This window comes from Carcharodon carcharias, chromosome 15 (genome assembly GCF_017639515.1).
Source record: "Carcharodon carcharias isolate sCarCar2 chromosome 15, sCarCar2.pri, whole genome shotgun sequence".
Taxonomy (NCBI): domain Eukaryota; kingdom Metazoa; phylum Chordata; class Chondrichthyes; order Lamniformes; family Lamnidae; genus Carcharodon; species Carcharodon carcharias.
In genome coordinates, this window is record NC_054481.1 from 129,236,536 (window position 1) to 129,257,119 (window position 20,584).

Sequence of the window (20,584 nt, forward strand, 5' to 3'; positions counted from 1 at the left end):
CTTAGTCTACTGCATCCGTTGCTCCCAATGTGGTCTCCTCTACATTGGAGAGACCAAACGTAAACTGGGCGACCGCTTTGCAGAACACCTGCGGTCTGTCCGCAAGAATGACCCAAACCTCCCTGTCGCTTGCCATTTCAACACTCCACCCTGCTCTCTTGCCCACATGTCTGTCCTTGGCTTGCTGCATTGTTCCAGTGAAGCCCAACGCGAACTGGAGGAACAACACCTCATCTTCCGACTAGGGACTTTACAGCCTTCCGGACTGAATATTGAATTCAACAACTTTAGGTCGTAAGCTCCCTCCCCCATCCCCACCCCCTTTCTGTTTCCCCCTTCCCTTTTTTTTTCCAATAAATTATAAAGATTTTCCTTTTCCCACCTATTTCCATTATATAAAAAAACACCCCCACTAGAGCTATACCTTGAGTGCCCTACCATCCATTCTTAATTAGCACATTCATTTAGATAATATCACCAACTCTTTAACTTTAACACCTATGTGTTCTTTTGTACTATTGTTGTTGACATCTTTTGATGATCTGTTTCTATCACTGCTTGTTTGTCCCTACAACCACACCCACCCCCCCCTCCACCTCTTTGTCTCTCTATCTCTCCGCCCCCCACACACACACCTTAAACCAGCTTATATTTCAGCTCTTTCTTGGACTCGAACGCAAGTGCTGTCGAAGGGTCATGAGGACTCGAAACGTCAACTCTTTTCTTCTCCGCCGATGCTGCCAGACCTGCTGAGTTTTTCCAGGTGCATCCATGTACTGGATTGCTTTAATCCTGGGGTAATGATTTGGGCGGAGCTAAATTCGCGAAACTAGAAGTAAAAGTGTAGACTTCATCTTACGCTGGAGGCTGGAGCTCGGAGCAGGGACGGTTTTAAACGGCGTTTTCTCCGGGTTTGGGGTCGGGTTCCCGTCTCTGTGGAATGGGGATCACTCCGGTGAGTGATTGGGTTTGAGAGAGTGTCCCGGGTGTGAGTGTCCCGGTTACTCCAGGCTCCGGGTTCGGGCGGGAGATTCCCGGGGCTCGAGCTGCGAACACTCAAGATGGCGGCGGCGGCGGGGCGGGGAGGAATTGTCTTTTGTTTGTTTTATTTGAGCCTGTGGCGATGGACCCGAGACCGCAACAGAAGAAAGTCGTGAGGATACAATATTATTAATCGGAGTTTAATTAATTAGGAATTAATTGATTCTAAAGAGCTTTGATTTTGTTTCCAATTGGCTCACCCCCCTCCACCCCCCCCCCCCATCCGCGGTGGAAGCTTCTTGAAAGCCCGAGAATGACAGTTGCTCCAACGTTCATTTTTTAAATAAAAACAATGCTGGAAAAACTCGGCAGGTCTAACAGCAACTGTGTAGAGAAAAACAGAGTTAACGTTTTGAGTCCGTCTGACTCTTGTTCATGGCTGAAGAGAAGTAAAAATGTGATGAATTTTATACTGTTTAAGGAGTTGGAGCAGGTCAAGCTGGACAGGAAGGTCAGTGATAGGTGGGGGCAAAGGAGAGATTGACAAAGATGTCAAGGACCAAAGGACAAAGGGGTGTTAATGATAGTGATCCTGGCTAAAGGCGGTGCAGTTGGTTATATTAAGGTTAAAAAGCAAAGTGTTGTGATAGCAGGACCAGGGTAAGCACCCTGGATAAAAACAATATGAACCAGTGACAGACGGCCGGGTGGGGGGAGAGGACAGAGGTGGGAAAATAGATCCAAAATAGGATAAGAGGTGGAGATAAAACAACGAGTAAAAATAAGTGGATAAAAAATAAAAATAAATATTGAAAAAAGGGGTGAGGATGGAGGAGAGAATTCATGGTCTGAAGTTGTTGAACTCAGTGTTAAGTCAGGGAGGCTAACTCGAAACGTCAACTCTTTTCTTCTCCGCCGATGCTGCCAGACCTGCTGAGTTTTTCCAGGTAATTCTGTTTTTGTTTTTGTTAAGGCTAACTCATGCGGACTTAAATCGTCAGCTGTGCTCCTCTCCACAGATGCTGCCAGACCTGCTGAGTTTTTGTTTTTGCTTTTGCTTTCCAATTTAACCCTGGTGGCTGTTTCTGAGTTTTCAATGCCGTCCCCAATTCTGGACACATTCCTGAAGTTTTTACCACACCACTCCCACACTCCTGCTTTTGGCTTTCTGACATGTCCATGTATCCAATGCCTTCCTCCTCTAACTGGAAAGCCAAGGGGCCCTGACCCAATTATTAGAAGACTCTCAGGTAAAAGCAAAGTACTGTCAATGCCAAAAATCTGAAATAAAAATAGAAATTCAGTTCTGAAGAAACTATCTTAATCTCAACGTCAACTCTGATTACAGATGCTGCCAGAGCTCCTTCCCAGCACTTTGTATTTTTTGGGAATTTCTTGTTCTCCTGGATTGTTGTCAACAATGACCTGGAGATCACTTTTTAATATCTGGTATCTCCAGGGCAATTCTGGAGGGCTAGGAACCAAACCATATGTTCTGACCATTAAATTCAACGCTTTTTTTTGCAAAAATATACTTTATTCTTAAAGCTTCAAAAACATTTCGAACCAGTTCAAAATCATCATTACAAAAATACAATCAGGTTCAACTTTTACAACATGAATCACAAGGTGTATCAGTACAAACAATGAATATTACAATCATTGACAGACATTCATTTTAAGCTGTACAGGTGGAGGGGCTCTTTACAGTTCCCAGCCTCTCAGTACAATGTGGCAGAAAGGACTTAGACAGCGATCCTTCCCCATTGCGCCTTTGTGGCGGCTGCCCCAAGCTTAACTGTGTCCTTCAGCACGTAGTCCTGGACCTTGGAATGTGCCAGTCTGCAACACTCGGTCGGGGACAACTCTTTGCGCTGGAAAACCAACAAGTTTCGGGCAGACCAAAGCGTCTTTCACCAAGTTGATGATCCTCCAGCTGCAGTTGATGTTTGTCTCGGTGTGTGTCCCTGGGAACAGCCCGTAGAGCACAGAGTCCTCTGTCACAGAATTGCTCGGGATGAACCTCGACAGCAACCACTGCATCTCTCTCCAGACCTTCTTCCCAAAGACACAATCTACAAGGAGGTGAACAATGGTCGCTTCCCCACCACAGCCACCTTGAGGGCAACGTGCAGAGGGGGTGAGACTCCTGGCATGTAGGAAGGATCTTGCAGGGAGGGCCATTCTCGCCACCAGCCAAGCCAGGTCTTGTTGCCTTTTGGAAAGTTCTGGTGATGAGGCATTCTGCCGAATGACTGTCAGTCTGCTCAGGGAACCATCCCACAGGATCCACCCTCTCCTTTTCTCTCAGGGCCTTTAAGACATTACGTGCCGACCACTGTCTGATGGATTTGTGGTCAAAGGTGTTTTTCTGCATAAATTTTCCCACGAGGGACAGGTGGTACGGCACGGTCCAACTACTGGGAGCGTTCCGCGGCAGCGTGGCCAGACCCATCCTTCGTAACACTGGGGACAGGTAGAACCTCAGCATGTAGTGACACTTGGTGTTTGCATACTGAGGGTCGATGCACCGCAACGCTTTAACCCCATTATCCATGAGACAATTTAAAGGCTGTACAATTTTGAAATTATCTTTCCTGAAATGTAGCGTTTCCTTATGCTTATTATAAATATAGTAAGTGCATTTAGGTGATTTAGTTACCATGCAGGATTTCAGCTGACAACTGATTCTTTCCAGAGAGACTGTTGAATAAAAAAAAATGACCATTCTGTACAGTGTGAAATCCATGGTTATTATTCAATATTCTTTAACTTCCATAATTTTAACATCATCATTTTGGTCAATGCTATTTGTTGCACAGATGGTGTTTGGCACAAGTTTAGATACCAACGGCAGTCACATGAGTTCACTTCTGAAATTGTCACAATATGACTGCATTAAAATGTTGTACTTACGGAAGGATTAGAGTCCTGCTAAATACTTGTTCTGATTCAATAACCCAGAAACACCCTAGCCAGGTTTGGCAGATAACTTGTCTGTGTCACTAAATTATTTTTGATAATTGTCTTTCAAGCTGCATCAATGATATGTGCCACATAATTAATTGGCAACTCATTGCCAACTGATTGCTGCCTTGTTTCAGAGAGCTTCCCAGTTTATCTCCTTCCCAGCGGATGTTGTCTGTCAATAGGAAAGAGGGACAATACTATAGAGTGTGACAGAATTTCTCTAGGTGTAGGGGACCATTGATGTAACATGTTGGCATCCATGCTTCCTTGCAGAATTCTATTAACTACATCAACCCTGAATTCACGTCTTTCTTTGGTTTACTTCCTATCTCCCCTCATGCTTTCTCAGAGCTCAACTTGTTGATGAGACTGGCCTTTTGTTCCTTAGATCTTAATTCCACTAAACTGCTGAGCACCCAGCTTCTTTTCTGGCTCCTGTGTTAGCTGATATTATTAATGGTAGTCTCTCCTCGGGTACTGTTCCCCTCCTTCAAATCTCAAAAAACACTCATGACCCCTCCCCCATAAACTATAGCTCTATCTCCAACCTCCCTTTCCTCTCCAGAGCCCTTTCATGCATTGTCGACCTCCCAAATAAATCCCTGCTCATTTTTCTCAAAAATTGAAGTTTGAATCCCTCCACTCAGTTTTTTTTATTCTGCCATAGTACTGAAATAGTTCTTACCAAAGTCACAAATGATAATCTAGTTGACTGTGACAAAGGTAACTTATCCCTCCTTGTCCTTCTTGACCTGTGTGCAACTTTTGACACAGCTGACCATGAAATTCTGCTGCAACACCTCTCTACCGTCATCCAGCTGGATAGGACTATGCTCACTTGATTCCATTCTTATCTATCCATTTGCAGCCAGAGAATCACCTGCAATGGGTCTTCTTCCTGCTCCTCCACCATTATCCCTTGTACCACCCCCCCCCCCCCCCCCCCCCCCCCCCCCCCCCCGCCCAAGGATCTATCCTTGACCCCCGTCCTGTTCCTCATCAGCAAAAAGCATCAATTTCCAGAGCTGAAAATACCCAAGTGTATGTCAACATCATCTTTCGTGACTCTTCCACTGTCTCTGAACAGTGATTGCTTGTCTGACATCCAGTAGCGGATGAGCAGAAATTTCCTGCAATTAAATATTGAGAAGAAAGAAGCCACTGTTTTTGGTCCCTGTTATGAACTGTCTTGCCTTGCCACTAACTCCATCTCTTTTGGCAATTGTGAGATTCATACAGACTGTCCTCAACCTTGGTGTTATATTCAACCCTCAAATGAGCTTCCTACTGCACATCCATAGGAAGACTGCGTATCCTGATCTCTGTAATGTTGCCCAACTCTGCCCTTGCTTCAGCTTATCTGCTGTTGAAACTCTCATCAATGCCTTTGTTACCTCTAAACTTCATTTTTCCAAAGCATTTCTGGCCTGCCTAACTAGTTATATCTGCCACAAACATGAGGTAATTCAAAACTCTGCTGCTCATGTCCTAACTCATGCCAAGTCCTGCTCACCCTGATCTACATTGGCTCCCAGTTAAGCAATGTTTTGATTCTAAAATTCTTAAACTTGTTACCAAGTTATTCCATGGCCTTGCCCCTCCCTGACTTTGTAATCTTCTACAATCCCCTGAAATCTCTACACTCCGCCTATGTTGGTCTCTTGACCATTCCTAATTTTAATTGCCCCACCATTGGTGGCCCTGCCTTGAGCTACGAAGTCCATTAGAGCTGCAGTCCCTTCGCTAAACCTCTTTCCTCCTTGAAGGTGCTGCATAAAACTTACCTCTTTGACCAAGCTTTTGCTCATCTGGCCTAACATCTCCTTATGTGGCTTGTTATCAAATTTTGTTTGTTAATGCTTCTAATGCACCTTATGTTAAGGATACTATATGAATGCAAGTTGCTGTCGTTTAAATACATAGTTTGCATGCAAAGCCAGCACTTGTCTGTGAACGCCTGCCCCAGGGCTGTTCCATGATCCATTCATTTGAAGATAGTCATGAGTACCAAGACTATTCAGCAGCTCAAAACATTGTCTCGTGGATAAATACTACCAATTAAGGAGTGACTGGAGTCCCCTCTGTGCAATTCTGGAAAAGATATATCAAAATAAAATACATTAGGTGCTGAAAATCTGTAAAAGAGAAGGAAAATATGAAATCAGACAGTATCTGGAGAAGAGAAAAGCGACAACGTAATGTTTCGCCTGAACTTCTGAAAAGAGTTTTTGTCTAAAAAGTGAGTTTCTCGCTTCTTTCCATGTATAATGGGGTACACTAAGCTATTTAGCTGTGGAACGGTTCATTGACATGGTTGCAAAGTGACCAGGGCTAGGAACTGTATATTCAACGGTATTTGATATTTTCGAAGGATATAAAGAAAGGAAAAGGAGGGAGGTAGCTCTATTAATAAAGGACCGTATCAGTACAGTAGTGAGATGATCTTGGCTCAGAAGATCAAGATAGAGAATCAGTTTGGGTGGAGATAAGAAAATGTTCAGGGAAAGACATTGCTGGGTGCATGTTGTTTATAGGTCCCTGAACAGTAGCTACACTGTAAAACAGGGTATAAATCAAGAAATTATGGTGTTTGGTTTAAAAAAAGGTATTGCAATAATTGAGTATGATTTTAATCTTCTTATAGATTGGACAAATCAAATTGTCAAAGGGAGCCTCAAGGTTGAGTTCATAGAGCATACTCGATTTCTTAAATCAATACCTTCTGGACCCAACCAGAGGACAGGCCAATTTGGACTTCCAATGTCGCTGGGTCAAAATCCCATGATCCATTTATTTCAAAAGAGTTATGAATACCAAGACTTTTCAGCAGCTCCAACATTGGCTTGTGCATAAATGCTACCAGGTAAGGATGTATGACCCTTCTTCAATGCTAAAGAGATGTAGAAATATGATTACATTCATACTATTTAAGGGGGGTGGGGCAGGTGAAGCTGGATAGAAGGCCAGTGATAGGTGGGAAGGGGTAACTGACAAAGAAAGGGAATAGTAAGGTCTAAAGAAGGTGCTATTAGTGGCATAAAGGTAAGGATGTGTTAATAGTTACAAGTGTAAGCACTCTGTGAAAGAACAACATGGAACAAGTAACAGATGGCTGTTTTGGAGGTCGGATGGGGAAAGGGGGCGGTGGTTGGGGAAAAAGGATTTAAAAGGGGATAAAACAATGAATATATGAATAAAAATGAAGATAAGTGGATGAAAAATAAAAATAAATTTTTTAAAAAGGGGGTGAAGATAGCGGAGCGAGTTCATGGTCTGAAGATGTTGAGCTCAATGTTAAGTCCGGAAGGCTGTAAAGTGCCTAATCGGAAGATGAGGTGCTGTTCCTCCACTTTGCGTTGGGCTTCACTGGAACATTGCAGCAGGCCAAGTTCGGATATGTGGGCATGAGAGCAGGATGGTGTGTTGAAATGTCAAGCGACAGGAAGGTGTTATGACCGAGCAGTTGGTAAAGCTGAGCTCTTTAAAAAAAAATCCCAGAGGGAAGCTTTAAACAATTGTCATAACCTATAATTTTAAGTGTTATGTTTGAAATGCAACTCTAAATTCAGAAAACATACCACCAGTTTGAGAGGTTTTATATTAAGCTAAATTAAACATTTTACTAACGTACACAAATTTATTTACACAAGTTAAATATATACACATGGCTACAAGTTACTACGATCATAACTTTTAACAAATTCCCAAACTAATCTCCATTAAGGCATTAGCAATCCATAGACTTAACCAGACACCATGCAAAGTATTTTCACCTTACGAATTCAAAATGAGGTTCTTTTCACTTTGGTTCCTGTGGAGATACTAAGAGGCTTACAGTTGCTTTTGATCTCACATTGCCTCTGCTCTACACACACAAAACTGCTGATGTTATACCTGGCACAGCTCATTAAATGTAAATTCTCATTGAATCACCAGCTTCTTTGAACAATAAAACCCCTCTCGTAGTACCAATTTTATTAGCGACATAAACATATTGCTTGGCCTCTGCTCGCTGGGTGCCAGAATTCACCCCACTTCTAGAATGCTGTATTCAAAAAAATGCAAATCCACTCTATCTCTCTTACATATCAAAACTAGTGTACATCAAAGTACCTAGACGAGCTGGCTTTAATCAAATTAAGACACACCCACAGACTAAACCTCTATTTTAAAATAAAAATGTTTTCCAATAATATTATATACATTAATAGCTTCATGACTAATGTCTGGGTCATGCTTCCGGACAAACTAAATGTGTTCCACAAGACGGTCACCCAGTCTGCGTTTGGTCTCCCCAATGGAGAGGAGACTGCATCGGGAGCAGCGAATGCAGTAGAAAATTTGAATTTTCTTCCTTGGAAATATAAAGCTATTATCAGTAAAAGTGAAAATAAATCTTGCTGGTTCCTTTCAGAAATTCATTTACATTAATAAGAGTTCATTATATTTCAAGAATATTGCGTTGCCAGTCAATATAGCATTTATCCATCATGCAAACAATGTGAAAAAAAACTTCCATGCAACGAGTGGTTCGAGTCTGGAGTGGTTCGAGTCTGGAGTGCTGCCTGGAAGTGTGGTGGAGGCAGTTCAATCGAGACATTCAAGAGGGCATTACGTGATTGTTTGAATAGAAACGATGTGCAGGGGTACAGGGAATAGGCAGGAGAATGGCACTAAGTCATAATGCTCATTTGGAGAGCCTGTGCAGATGTGAAGGGCCAAATGGCCTCCTTCTGCACCATAAAAATTCTGTTATGATCCCAGTAGAGGTTACCTCTGGACAAGCTAATCCCAGAATGGAACCCAGTTTGATAAATCCTAACTTTTAAGTTCTGTCGAAGGGTCATGAGGACTCGAAACGTCAACTCTTTTCTTCTCCGCCGATGCTACCAGACCTGCTGAGTTTTTCCAGGTAATTCTGTTTTTGTTTTACTTAGGTTAGCAGATTTATTTTCTTACCACGATAGATGACAATAGCACGGTGTTACCAACCTAGCAGTACTAGGGGCATTCTCTGGTTATACCTAGCTACAAATACCTGGTAATCACTCACTACCTGTTCAATTGGCCATGCAGATTCATACGCATATACATAGTTAGGAAAACTTAACAATCTTGAAATAGTAGTTAACAAGTCAAATTGCTTATTTTTTTTCTTCAAAGCTACCAATCAGGATTCAGGAACTGCCACAAACAGTTAAAATGCATAAACTTATTTTTATTTTTTAGTATTCTTGACTTATCAGTGAGCCAATTTTTACACCTAAAATATTCCATTTCTATGAAATTTTCTTTTAATCAGAACGGATTTGGGGTTTAAAACATACAAATAAATCCAGTAATTTGAATAAAATGACGATGAATTAATAGGAATTGTCTATGTACTTATAAAATACACTTTATCGCCAAGCACAAAAGTGTTTTATTTACAAAAAATATTTATAAACTACTTAAATTGTTCAGATCTTGTTGAATATCCAGTAGGTTTTCCTGACCATCTGCGTGAAAAGGTCTTTATTCTTTTAGTAATAACAGAGTATCTGTGCCTTCTTTTAACTGTCAGTGCAGAGCCTGTAGAACAATGTAAAACATGTTTTTAAAAAAGATTCCATACTGTGTTGTCTGTCCAGTAATTCATTAAGAAAGCTTTTTCCAGTAGCATAAATCACTTTTTCCTTCCTTCTCAAGGTTATTGTTCCCTATCCCATCGTTGTAATCACATATAAACATCACAGTATGCTCTGTTAGGCTTTTCTTCCAAGCACTTCATAATAAAAATCAGCTGGGATGAATCTTCTGACTGAAAGTGTTTAATTCTCACTGATGGTCAACTTTGATGGTTATGGAGAATTCCACAGCTCATCTACTGAAGGAAGATCAGTATCTAACTGAAAAGCTAATCACTCCATCATCGGTGACCATGCCTTCAGTTGGCAAGGCCCTAAGCACTGGAATTCCCTCACTAAACCTCTAACTCTCTCGACCTTTCTTTTCCTCCTTTAAGATGCTCCTTAAAATCTACCTCGTTGACTAAGCTTTTGGTTATCTACCATATTATCTCCTTATGTGGCCCAGTGTCATATTTTATTTTATAAAACTTCTATAATGCGCTTTGAGACCATGTTATTATGTTAAAAGTGTTAAATAAATATAAGTTGTTGTTGAAGGGGGAAACGGACACAAAGTAAAATATAGCAATGAAAGTGCATGACAATTCACTTTTTTTCAGATTTGTTTCATCCTCCTATTGGTTCATTACCTACAAGTCGTGGTCTGTTGTGGCCAAGGCGAGTATACCATTAATGGACAGTGCTGCTCGATGTGTTCACCAGGTAAGTGATGGCCTCTATTTTAAACAATTGTCATTACCCCACAAAAAATGTGGTCATTTTCTTTAACTTTTGAAAGTGCTACATGAATAATTGTTCTTTTATCAGTGTCAGTTGCCTATTGTATGAGATATGTGGCGTCTGTTTCCCCTTCTCCTTAAATATTAATTAAGGTATGTGTTTTAATTTTTCTGTAAAACATTTCAGTTTCTCATAAGTATACAGGTCATTAATTGTTTCAGTATTTAAAGCTCTGATTAATAGTTGTATTGTTGATTATATTTTTCAATGACACCTACCCAATGGTATTTGTATGTAAAATTGTTTCTAATTTTACCAGAATAAACTTTGGAATATTCACTTTCAGGTTTACTTACTTAAATCATAAATAAGACTAGGCTGTGGCTGTGCAGAAAATGCTGACTGGGGTTTCACGTTTCAATATTCCTGTAAATATATTGGCTACTCCATGTTTTTCAATGAGCCGTTCACCTCGCTGACAGCTGCATCAAAGTTTTTGCAGTCCTTTGAGCAGAGGGTTGCTGTAATCAGGCGTCTGAGTAGGAGAAAAAAACACAAGGGTCAACCAATCAGATTGAAGAATCCTCACTGAAACACGCAGGAGGCTAAATTGGATAACCTCTAAAGAAGGGCACAGGGAGTGTGATACACAATTAAACCATGCCCATTATTTGAAAGCCAGGCAAAATGCTAAATCTGTGCTGCCTATGCCTTCCAATGCTTTCTGCGTGCAGCCAACACTCCCCACACTGTTCAATGGCTGCACACACCAACAGAAGGGTCAATAGTGTTGGTACCTGGACTGCACCTGTTAAAGGGGAAGGGCATTGTACTTGCTGGTGGTGCTGCAATCATTCTAAATATTGCACGATGTCAGAATCAACAATGGCTGGCAAGAGGAGAGAGCATGGACCAAGGCTTTCAGATGCTGTATTGGAGGTCTTGGTGGAAGAGATGAAAGAAAAAAGAGGAGTTCTGTACCCTAAAAGGGGGGGTGGGGAAGGTGCCGGAAGCCTTCCAGGTACATGCTCAGAAAGCAGTGACAAAAGGGAACAGACGAGGTCAATGCCAGGAATCTAGTCCCAAGGACCTGGATGCAGTGCAGGAAGAAGTGTAATGTTCTCTCACAAGTTGTCAAGGTTAGCAAGTACATCTTCAAATGCTATAAAGTTACACACTACTTCTACAGCAGAGGACTCAGGTGAGGACTTTAGCTAGTTCAGGCTACCTGCAGGAAAACCTGCATTCTGTGTTAAGTAGTATGAAGGAGCCCAGCACCAACTTGACACAGGGCATTCCACAGAGCTTGGAACTCACAATTTCTAAGGTGTAATGGATGGGCACCTTAACAAACATGTGGAACCAGCAAATATGCTGCATTTGACGGCTGGTGTCTGGGCGTTCATTACAGCACAAGCAGCATACATTCACTCTCTGGAGTGCTGCAGTGGAAGCTGAGACTGTTGTTATTCAAACTCAGCTTGCTGAGATGGAAGCTCGGCCTGCTGCCATCATGACTCTTAATACCAAAGTGAAAGAGGCTTCCAAGGGTTCACAGCGTACCAGATATCTGTTCTGCATTAAATCTATTCCCTAAAGAACCTCTGCAGATATGGCCTTCTGCTGAGATGTCTTCTAGCCCTCCTCCTCCTCCCTCTGCTAGCAGCTCATCCTGCTCTGCATGGCCTCTAACATTTTGCAGTCGTGCACAATTCCAAGAGGAAGCCCAACGAAGTCACCCATGTCTGGGTGAAATTAGTTTGTGCACAAGCCATTAAAGTCATCATAAAGTACTTCAGTACCAGCCAGACAACTCCCTGAAGACTATGGAGACTCTTAACAAGTATGGAAAAGCACCCAAAGAATATGGAATTGCAGCAACAGTTTAAAGATATATTACATTATTAAAACTTCACTTACTCCTGATATCTAATGGGTAAGTACCCAAACTTCATGCCCTTTCTTGAGTAGACCCCTTGATTACACTATAATTTCCCTGTTTTTTCTGAACTTCTGTGATTGCTGTCTAAAAATAATAAAGGTTCTCATTTCAATTTCATAGCTTTTTGCAGCAGAATCCTTTCTGTCAACAGTTTTCTGGGAGCAATATAAGTTTTGTAATTTCGCATCTGTCTTACACATATGATTTTGTTTTGCAGGCACTATAGTGCTCAATCATTGCACAACGGATTTTGGTACAGTATGTAAACCATGTACAACTGGAGAATATATCGACCATCCTAATGGGTTAGAGAAATGTTTTAAATGTGCAGCTTGTGATCAAGGTAAACATCACAGTCACATTTATTTTACCCAGAGTGTTGTGGAGGCTGACTGGTTAAATATATTCAAGGCACAGATAGACATATTTTTGAACTATAGGGAGCCAAGGGTTATGGGGAACAGGCTGGAAAGTGGAGTTGAGGCCAAGATCAGATCAGCTTTGATCTCATTGAATTGTAGAGCACGTTCTTGAGACGGTATGGCCTCCTGCTCCTATTTCTTATGTTCTAATCAGTTTTGTAGATTGAGTATTTTCTTAGGAACAGTTATTGAGCAATTGGTTAAAAATGCAATGGTTTAGCAAAACATCATTGTTCAAGATTTTCCTTAACTGGGTTTGCTCTCACTGCTCTTGAACAAACAATGGAAAATTTCACGCATGCAGCGCTGCTCCGGATGATGCTAACAGATACATTTATTCACAGGGGATAGACAGTGCCGGAAGCCTTTACTTGCACAGTTCTATAGTACCACAAATTTTATTCAAATAATATTCCTGGACCTTGTTGGTGAGCTACAGATTCATAATTTATTTTTTATTCAATTATGGGACGTGGACTTCACTGGCTAGTCCAGCATTTATTGCCCATCCCTAATTGCCATTGAGAAGATAGGGTGAACTGCCTTCTTGAAACTGCTGCAGTCCCTGTGGTGTATGTACACCCACAGTGCTGTTGGAGAGGGAGTTTCTGACTATATCAATGATGAAATCGTACAGTTCAACTTCAAATCTGATGTCGAATTTCCTGTGACCAGAACCTTGTTTTGGAGTTTGGTGTGATCAGGTTAAATGTCAGTTACATTTATCACATTGCCTGTTAGACAAGCACACTTTATCTGTCGTCTCCTTTCCCAAGAATGCTGACCTATGCTGGTATGTGGTTGCGCCGTTGCCATTGACTCTCCTGACCGTCACCCAAATAGTCACTATTCATAAAGGAAACAACCTATTGAGAGGAAGGGGCCATGACAGCCAAGTCCTCTTCTGCTGGGTGAAATGCTTCACCTGTGGGATGTGGGAAATCTGTGACGCTTCAAGTGTCCCGGACAACTACATCTGCAGGAAATGGACTCAATTGCAGCTCCTCACAGGATCGGTTGGAGCAGCAGTTGATGCACTTAGGAGCATTCAGGTGGCGGAAAGTGTCATTGACAGGAATTTTGGAAACGTGATCACACCCAAGGTACAGACAGATAGATGGGTGACCGCTAGAAGGGGCAGGCAGTCAGTGCAGAGATCCCCTGTGGCTGTCCCCCTCTCTAACAGGTATACCATTTTGGATACTGTTGGAGGGGGTGGCCTATCAGGGAAAAACAACAGCAGTAGCCAGAGCAATGGCACCACAGCTGTCTCTGTTGTTCAGCAGTGGGGGTCAAAGCACAGAAGAGCAATTGTCATAGGGGGCTCAGATAGGCGCTTCTGTGGTTGTGAAAGAGACACCAGGATGGTATGTTGCCTCCCTGGTGCCAGGGTCCAGGATGTTTCTGATCGGGTACGGGACATCCTGAAGGGGGAGGGAGAACAGCCAGAGGTCGTGGTACACATTGGTACTAATGACATAGGCAGGAAGAGTAACGAGGTCCTGCAGCGGGAGTTCAGGGAGTTAGGCAGAAAGATAAAAAACAGGACCTCTAGGGTTGTAATCTCAGGATTACTCCCTGTGCCACGTGCCAGTGAGGCTATAAATAGGAAGATAGTGCAGCTGAACATGTGGCTGAACAGATGGTGTAGGAGGGAGGGTTTCCAATATCTGGATCAGTGGGATCTCTTCTGGGGCAGGTGGGACTTGTACAAGAAGGACAGGTTGCATCTAAACCAGAGGGGCACCAATATCCTGGCTGCGAGGTTTGATAGTGTCACTCGGGAGGGTTTAAACTAGTATGGCAGGGGGGATGGGAACCAGAACAATAGGTCAGCAGGTGAAATAAATGACTGGAAACCAGTTAATATGGCCAGTAGGACTAAGAGGAAGGGTAGGCAGGGAGAAATTACTGAACACAGTGGGACTGGGGGTCTTAAATGCATTTGTTTCAATGCGAGAAGTATAACAGGCAAGGCAGATGAGCTTAGATCTTGGATTAGTACATGGGACTATGATGTTATTGCTATTACAGAGACTTGGTTGAAGGGTGGACAGGATTGGCAGATAAACGTTCTAGGATTTAGATGTTTCAGGCAGGATAGAGAGGGATGTAGAAGAGGTGGGGGAGTTGCACAGCTTGTCACAGCTGTATGACAGAAGGACACCTCAGTGGGCTCACGTTGCGAGGCAATATGGGTAGAGCTCCGGAATAGGAAGGGTGCAATCACAATGTTAGGGGTTTACTATAGGCCTCCCAATTGCCGGCGTGAGATTCAGGAACAGTTATGTACGCAGATTTTGGAAAGATGTAAAAGCAATAAGATTGTTGTGGTGGGTGATTTTAACTTTCCCTACATTGACAGGGAATCACTTAGTGCTAGGGGTTTGGATGGTGCAGAATTTGTAAGGTGCATCCAGGAGGGCTTCCTGAGACATTATGTAGATAGTCCAACTAGGGAAGGGGCAATACTAGGGACAAAATTAGGGAATGAACCTGGCCAGGTGGTCGAAGTTTCAGTAGGGAAGCATTTTGGGAAAAGTGACCATAATTCAGTAAGTTTCAAGGTACTGGTGGATAAGGATAACAGGAATCCTTGGGTTAAGGTGCTTAATTGGGGAAAGGCTAATTATGACAATATTAGGCAGGAACTGAGGAATCTAGACTGGAGGCGGATGTTTGAGGGCGAATCAACAACTGACATGTGGGGGGCTTTCAAACATCAGTTGATAAGAATTCAGGACCCGCATGTTCCTGCTAGGATGAAGGATAAGCATGGCAAGTTTCAGGAATCTTTGATAACAAAGGTTATTGTGAGATTAGTCCAAAAGAAAAGGGAAGCATTCGTAAGGGCTGGAAGGCTGGGAACAGATGAAGCCCGTGGAGAATATAAAGAAAGTAGGAAGAAACTTAAGCAAGGAGTCAGGAGGGCTAAAAGGTCTCATGAAAAGTCACTGGCCACCAGGATTAAGGAAAATCCCAAGGCCTTTTATACATATGTAAAAAGCAAGAAGGTAGCCAGGGAAAGGGTAGGCCCACTCAGGGACAGAAGTGGGAGTCTGTGCGGAGCCAGAAGAAATGGGAGAGATACTAAATGAGTACTTCTCATCGGTATTCACCAAAGAGAAGGACATAGCAGTCGATTTGTCTAGGGAAGAGTGTGTAGATAGCCTGGATCATGTTGAGATCAAAAAAGAGGTGTTAGGCGGATTGAAGAATATTAAGGTGGATAAGTCCCCAGGGCCAGATGGGATCTACCCCAGAGTACTGAGGGAGACAAGGGAGGAGATTGCTGGGGCCTTGACAGAAATCTTTGTATCCTCACTGGCTATGGGTGAGGTTCCAGAGGACTGGAGAATGGCCAGTGTTGTTCCATTGTTTAATAAGGGAAGCAGGGATAATCCAAGAAATTACAGGCCGGTGAGCCTTACGTCAATGGTAGGGAAATCATTGGAGAAGATTCTTCAGCATTAGGATTTACTACTATTTGGAAGCAAATGGGCGTATTAGTGAGTAGCAGCATGGTTTTGTGAAGGGGAGGTCATGTTTCACTAACTTTATCGAGATTTTCGAGGAAGTGACAAAGATGATCGACGATGGAAGGGCAGTGGATGTTATATATGTGGATTTAAGTTAAGGCCTTTGACAAGGTCCCTCATGGCAGCCTGGTACAGAAGGTAAAGTCACACGGGTTCAGAGGCGAGCTGGCAAGATGGATACAGAATTGGCTTGGTCATAGAAGACAGAGGGTAGCAGTGGAAGGGTGCTTTTCTGAATGGAGAGCTGTGACTAGTGGAGTTCCGCAGGGATCAGTGCTGGGACCTTTGCTGTTTGTAGTATACATAAATGATTTGGAGGAAAATGTAACTGGGCTAATTAGTAAATTTGTAGACGATACTAAGGCTGGAGGAGTTGCAGATAGTGAAGAGGATTGTCAAAGGATACAACGGGATGTTGATCGGTCGGAGACTTGGGCAGAGAAATGGCAGATGGAGTTTAATCCGGACAAATGCGAGGTAATGCATTTTGGAAGGTCTAATACAGGCAGGAATTATACAGTAAATGGCAGAACCCTTAAGTGCGTCGAGGGGCAGAGGGATCTGGGTGTACAGGTCCACAGGTCACTGAAAGTGGCAATGCAGGTGGATAAGGTAGTCAGGAAGGCATATGGCATGCTTGCCTGCATTGGCAGGAGTATTGAGTATAAAAGCTGGGAAGTCATGTTGCAGCTGTATAGTACCTTGGTTCAGCCACATTTGGAATATTGTGTGCATTTCTGGTCACCACATTACCAGAAGGATATGGAGGCGTTGGAAATGGTGCAGAGGAGGTTTACCAGGACGCTGCCTAGTCTGGAGGTTATTAGCTATGAGGAGAGGTTGTAGAAACTCGGATTGTTCTCACTAGAGCGACGGAGATTGAGGGGCGACTTGATAGAAGCTTACAAAATTATGAGTGGCATGGACAGAGCAGATAGTCAGAAGCTTTTTCCCAGGGTGGAAGAGTCAATTGCTAGGGGACATAGATTTAAGGTGAGAGGAGAAAACTATAGAGGAGATGTGCGGGGCAAGTTTTTTACGCAGAGGGTAGTGAGTGTCTGGAATTCGCTGCCAGAGGAGGTGGTGGAAACAGGTACGATAGTGGTGTTTAAGAGGCAGCTTGACAAATACATGAGTAGGATGGGAATAGAGGGATACGGATGCAAAATGTTTTAGTTGATGGGCAATATGATTGGCGCAGGCTTGAAGGGCCGAAGGGCCTGTTCCTGTGCTGTACTTTTCTTTGTTCTTTGTTCTTTTGTCATTTAATGTAGTAGAGGAAGGTGGCTAGTTAGCTTATGTGGTTAGTGTGTGGTTCAGAATAATGGCAACAGTATGGGCTCAACTCCTGTTCTGGCTGCAGTAGGCTTGGAAGAGTGGAAGACAATGACAAACCACCACTGACAAAAAAACGACCCAAAAATTGCTCAGGATGAAGCATCAGCAGACAATGAACAAAGGACCTCCTTTCAGGCAGGACACACATCTGTGTTGTAGAGGAATGGGAGCAGTTGCTGAGTCTTCTGCCAGTGGACATGATACCAGTTCATCCTTTTAGTTACTCTGGTTGAAATGAGCTAATGCAATAAAATCCAGACTGCTTGGGGCATTTAATTACAGTACTGAACTATTGGGGATGAAAAACAACTGCCCGCATATTTAACATGTAAATGTAAAGTTCTGGAAGTGCCCAGCAAGTCAGGCAGCATCATCAATGGAGAGAGGTAGGTACGGTTCATGATTCAGGTTGTTGACCTTGGACATTGGCCTTGGTGGGGGTGCAGCACAGATTCATCAGAATTATATTAGGAATTAAAGGGAAAAATAAAGTGTGAGTACAAATTTAATGAATTCTGTTTGTATTCCCTTGAGCTTAGTTCTGAGGGCTGAAGTAATCAAGCTCTTTAAAAAATTAAAGGGATTTACTTGACAAGATACGGAGAAACTCAAATGGAGTGAAAATCCAAAACAAGGGGTGTAATCTTAAAATTAGAACTCAGCCATTTAAGGGTGAAATTTGAAAGCAGTTTTTTCAAATAAAGGATAGTGGAAATATGGAACTGCCTTCCTGAAAATCTCTGGGTTCTAGGTCAGTTGAAATTTTCAATATTGAATTTGATACATTTTTGGTAAGGGTATCAAAATGATACAGAGCAAAGAGGGGTAAATGATGTGGAGGACCATAAGCCATAATTCAATTGAAAAGGTTCAAGGACTGAATGGTCTACTCCTGTTCTACCTTCTAATGCTCCTACGGAACTAGGTGGTAGTCGTCAACAAAGTGTAAGAAAGGAATGCTGAAAGGATTGTTAACAAGAAATGAAAGGGGATAAATGCTGCCACAAATGAGCCAAATCAAAATTTTCCCATTCTTAATCTCCTCCTGTAAGTGAAAGCCAAGACACTCAGTATATATGATTTTTTAAAAAAACTGATCTATAAAAAAACACTCAAGAATCTGAGGAAAACATTAAAAATGTTAACTGAAAAATATGAACCAGAAAATCGCCAGAGTCTGTGTGAAGGAAGGGGAAAAAGTTTGAAAGAAATGTGGAAAATAGAAACATGACAATAAAGAAACAATGAGAACAAGTTACTAGAAAAGCAGGAACTTTGCGACTCTGAGATTGGCCCCCAATCCACGCCCCCTCATTAAAGATCACAACTTGCTGGCTCATGTGAACAAGTCTGGGGGCTCCGAATCATGGTTCCCTCTTCTTCATTAGATTGGATGATTGGTTGATGCGTTCCACCCAGTTGGTCACCCAAAAGTCAAAATCAATCCTCCTAGATTCTAATCTTAAAAGAGAAGCCTTCGCTTTCTCATGTTTTGTATCCATTGTGTACCTCATAAGGAGGTATAAAGTGAAGTAGTTCATATTTTGTTTCTATCATGTTTTCTATTTATAGAGCTTAGGCTTCAAGTTAAACATGAATGTACCTATACACAAAATACAGTATGTGAACCAACAGAAGGCTATTACTGCATAGACAAACACTGCCAGCTGGGTAGAAAGCACAAAACATGCCCTCCAGGTGAAGGAGTTAAAGAGAAAGGTATGTTGTCAGAGTTCCTTATGTTTCATTACTTAATCCTCTCTTATGGTGAAAGATAACATGCTTGACTTTCCTCCACTATATCCTTTAGGATAGAAGCAGCAGAGGATGGACAATCAGGTACAAAGACTGGTTGCCATATACTTGATCCTAAAGTGTCATTTGACCTTTTATTGGTCTGATGGATTTGATTATGGGCAGGACTAGGGAAACAAACCAAATTTGATATAACTAAAGGGAGCTTGTTCCCAGACAGGCAATCTGCATTGGGACACCCGATTGGCGGCTGCAGCTTGTCAGACTTATTCCAATAAGGATCATGGGCAAATCTGGGACAGTCTTTGGGCTGGATTTTTAGGCCCTGCTGACACCGGGAATGGAAGTGAATGGGGCACAAAAATTACGTGGCTGGCTGGCTGGCGTGCTGGCTTCCTGACCCCCTTCCTGACCTCAGCCATTATGGCCAATGTGGGTTCAGAGCATTGGAAGACTACCTGCCCCACAAGGCGGACAGGCAGTTAGGCTCAATAATTGCTTAACTTGCACTGCAACCGGGCGCATCTCTGTAGCTGGAAGGCCTCTGGCAATCCAGCTTCAAGAGCCTGCCAGCTGCCCTTAATTGGATAGGAAATCAGTCCCAGTGTCAATTAAGGGGGTTTGTCAACATTCCAGGTCAACATTGCCCCCTTTGGGCTGGTTTCAGATCTGGAAATAGTCCCAGCTCTTATTTTTTGCTCCCAAAGTGAAAATTCAGCCTTTTAGGCCTATCTCCAGATGCATTAATTCATCCTATGGAACATTTTTCACCTATTATTAGGCCATATGGATTTAGGCTCCCTTTGCCTAATTCATCACTTGCCTTTTACTGACCAAAACTCAATTTTGCCCGAAAACTGGGCTTCCCACATTCCTGTCCACACCATCATCCCATCATCTCTGCTCACTGACCTGCACGTCTTCCCTGTTAGACAACAGATCCCATTTAAAATCACTGGCTTCTTCCTCAAATCCCTGCATGGATTTTCACTTCCCTACCTCTGGAAATACTTCCATCCACAGATTTTCTCATGAACCTGACAACCCTCTGACTCCAGCCTCCTGGACAACTCTCCCTCCCATTTTCCCACCATTGGTGGCAGAGCTTTTGATAGCTTTATTCCTGCTGTCTGCACCGTGTAGTATAAAGTGTTTATGTGGGACAGGGTACAGTACCATTCACATAGTGATGTAAGAGAACTGATGACCCACACCTAGAGGTCATTGCAGTGTTGGACAGAACAGTGTGTCGAAACAAACATGGAGACAGCTCCTAGCTTAGACCCT

At 42.7% G+C, this 20,584-nt stretch overlaps 1 protein-coding gene across 6 annotated transcripts in view; it reads left to right on the forward strand.

The window, feature by feature from the left end:
* Positions 1 to 658: 658 nt before the first annotated feature.
* Positions 659 to 20,584, forward strand: part of LOC121287926 (tumor necrosis factor receptor superfamily member 14-like) — a 49,254-nt gene continuing 29,328 nt past the window's right edge. Inside the window, exons 1-5 of one of the 6 annotated variants that reach the window (XM_041206020.1) lie at positions 663 to 955; positions 6,596 to 6,814; positions 10,181 to 10,283; positions 12,461 to 12,586; positions 19,115 to 19,261. In XM_041206020.1, the coding sequence (XP_041061954.1) occupies positions 6,758 to 6,814; positions 10,181 to 10,283; positions 12,461 to 12,586; positions 19,115 to 19,261 (433 nt within the window). In that variant the 5' untranslated portion in view covers positions 663 to 955; positions 6,596 to 6,757. Of the gene's footprint in view, positions 956 to 1,322; positions 1,493 to 4,970; positions 6,191 to 6,595; positions 6,815 to 10,180; positions 10,284 to 12,460; positions 12,587 to 19,114; positions 19,262 to 20,584 lie in introns of those variants that run through there. The other 5 variants (XM_041206024.1, XM_041206022.1, XM_041206021.1 and 2 more) reach the window with 5 other exon arrangements.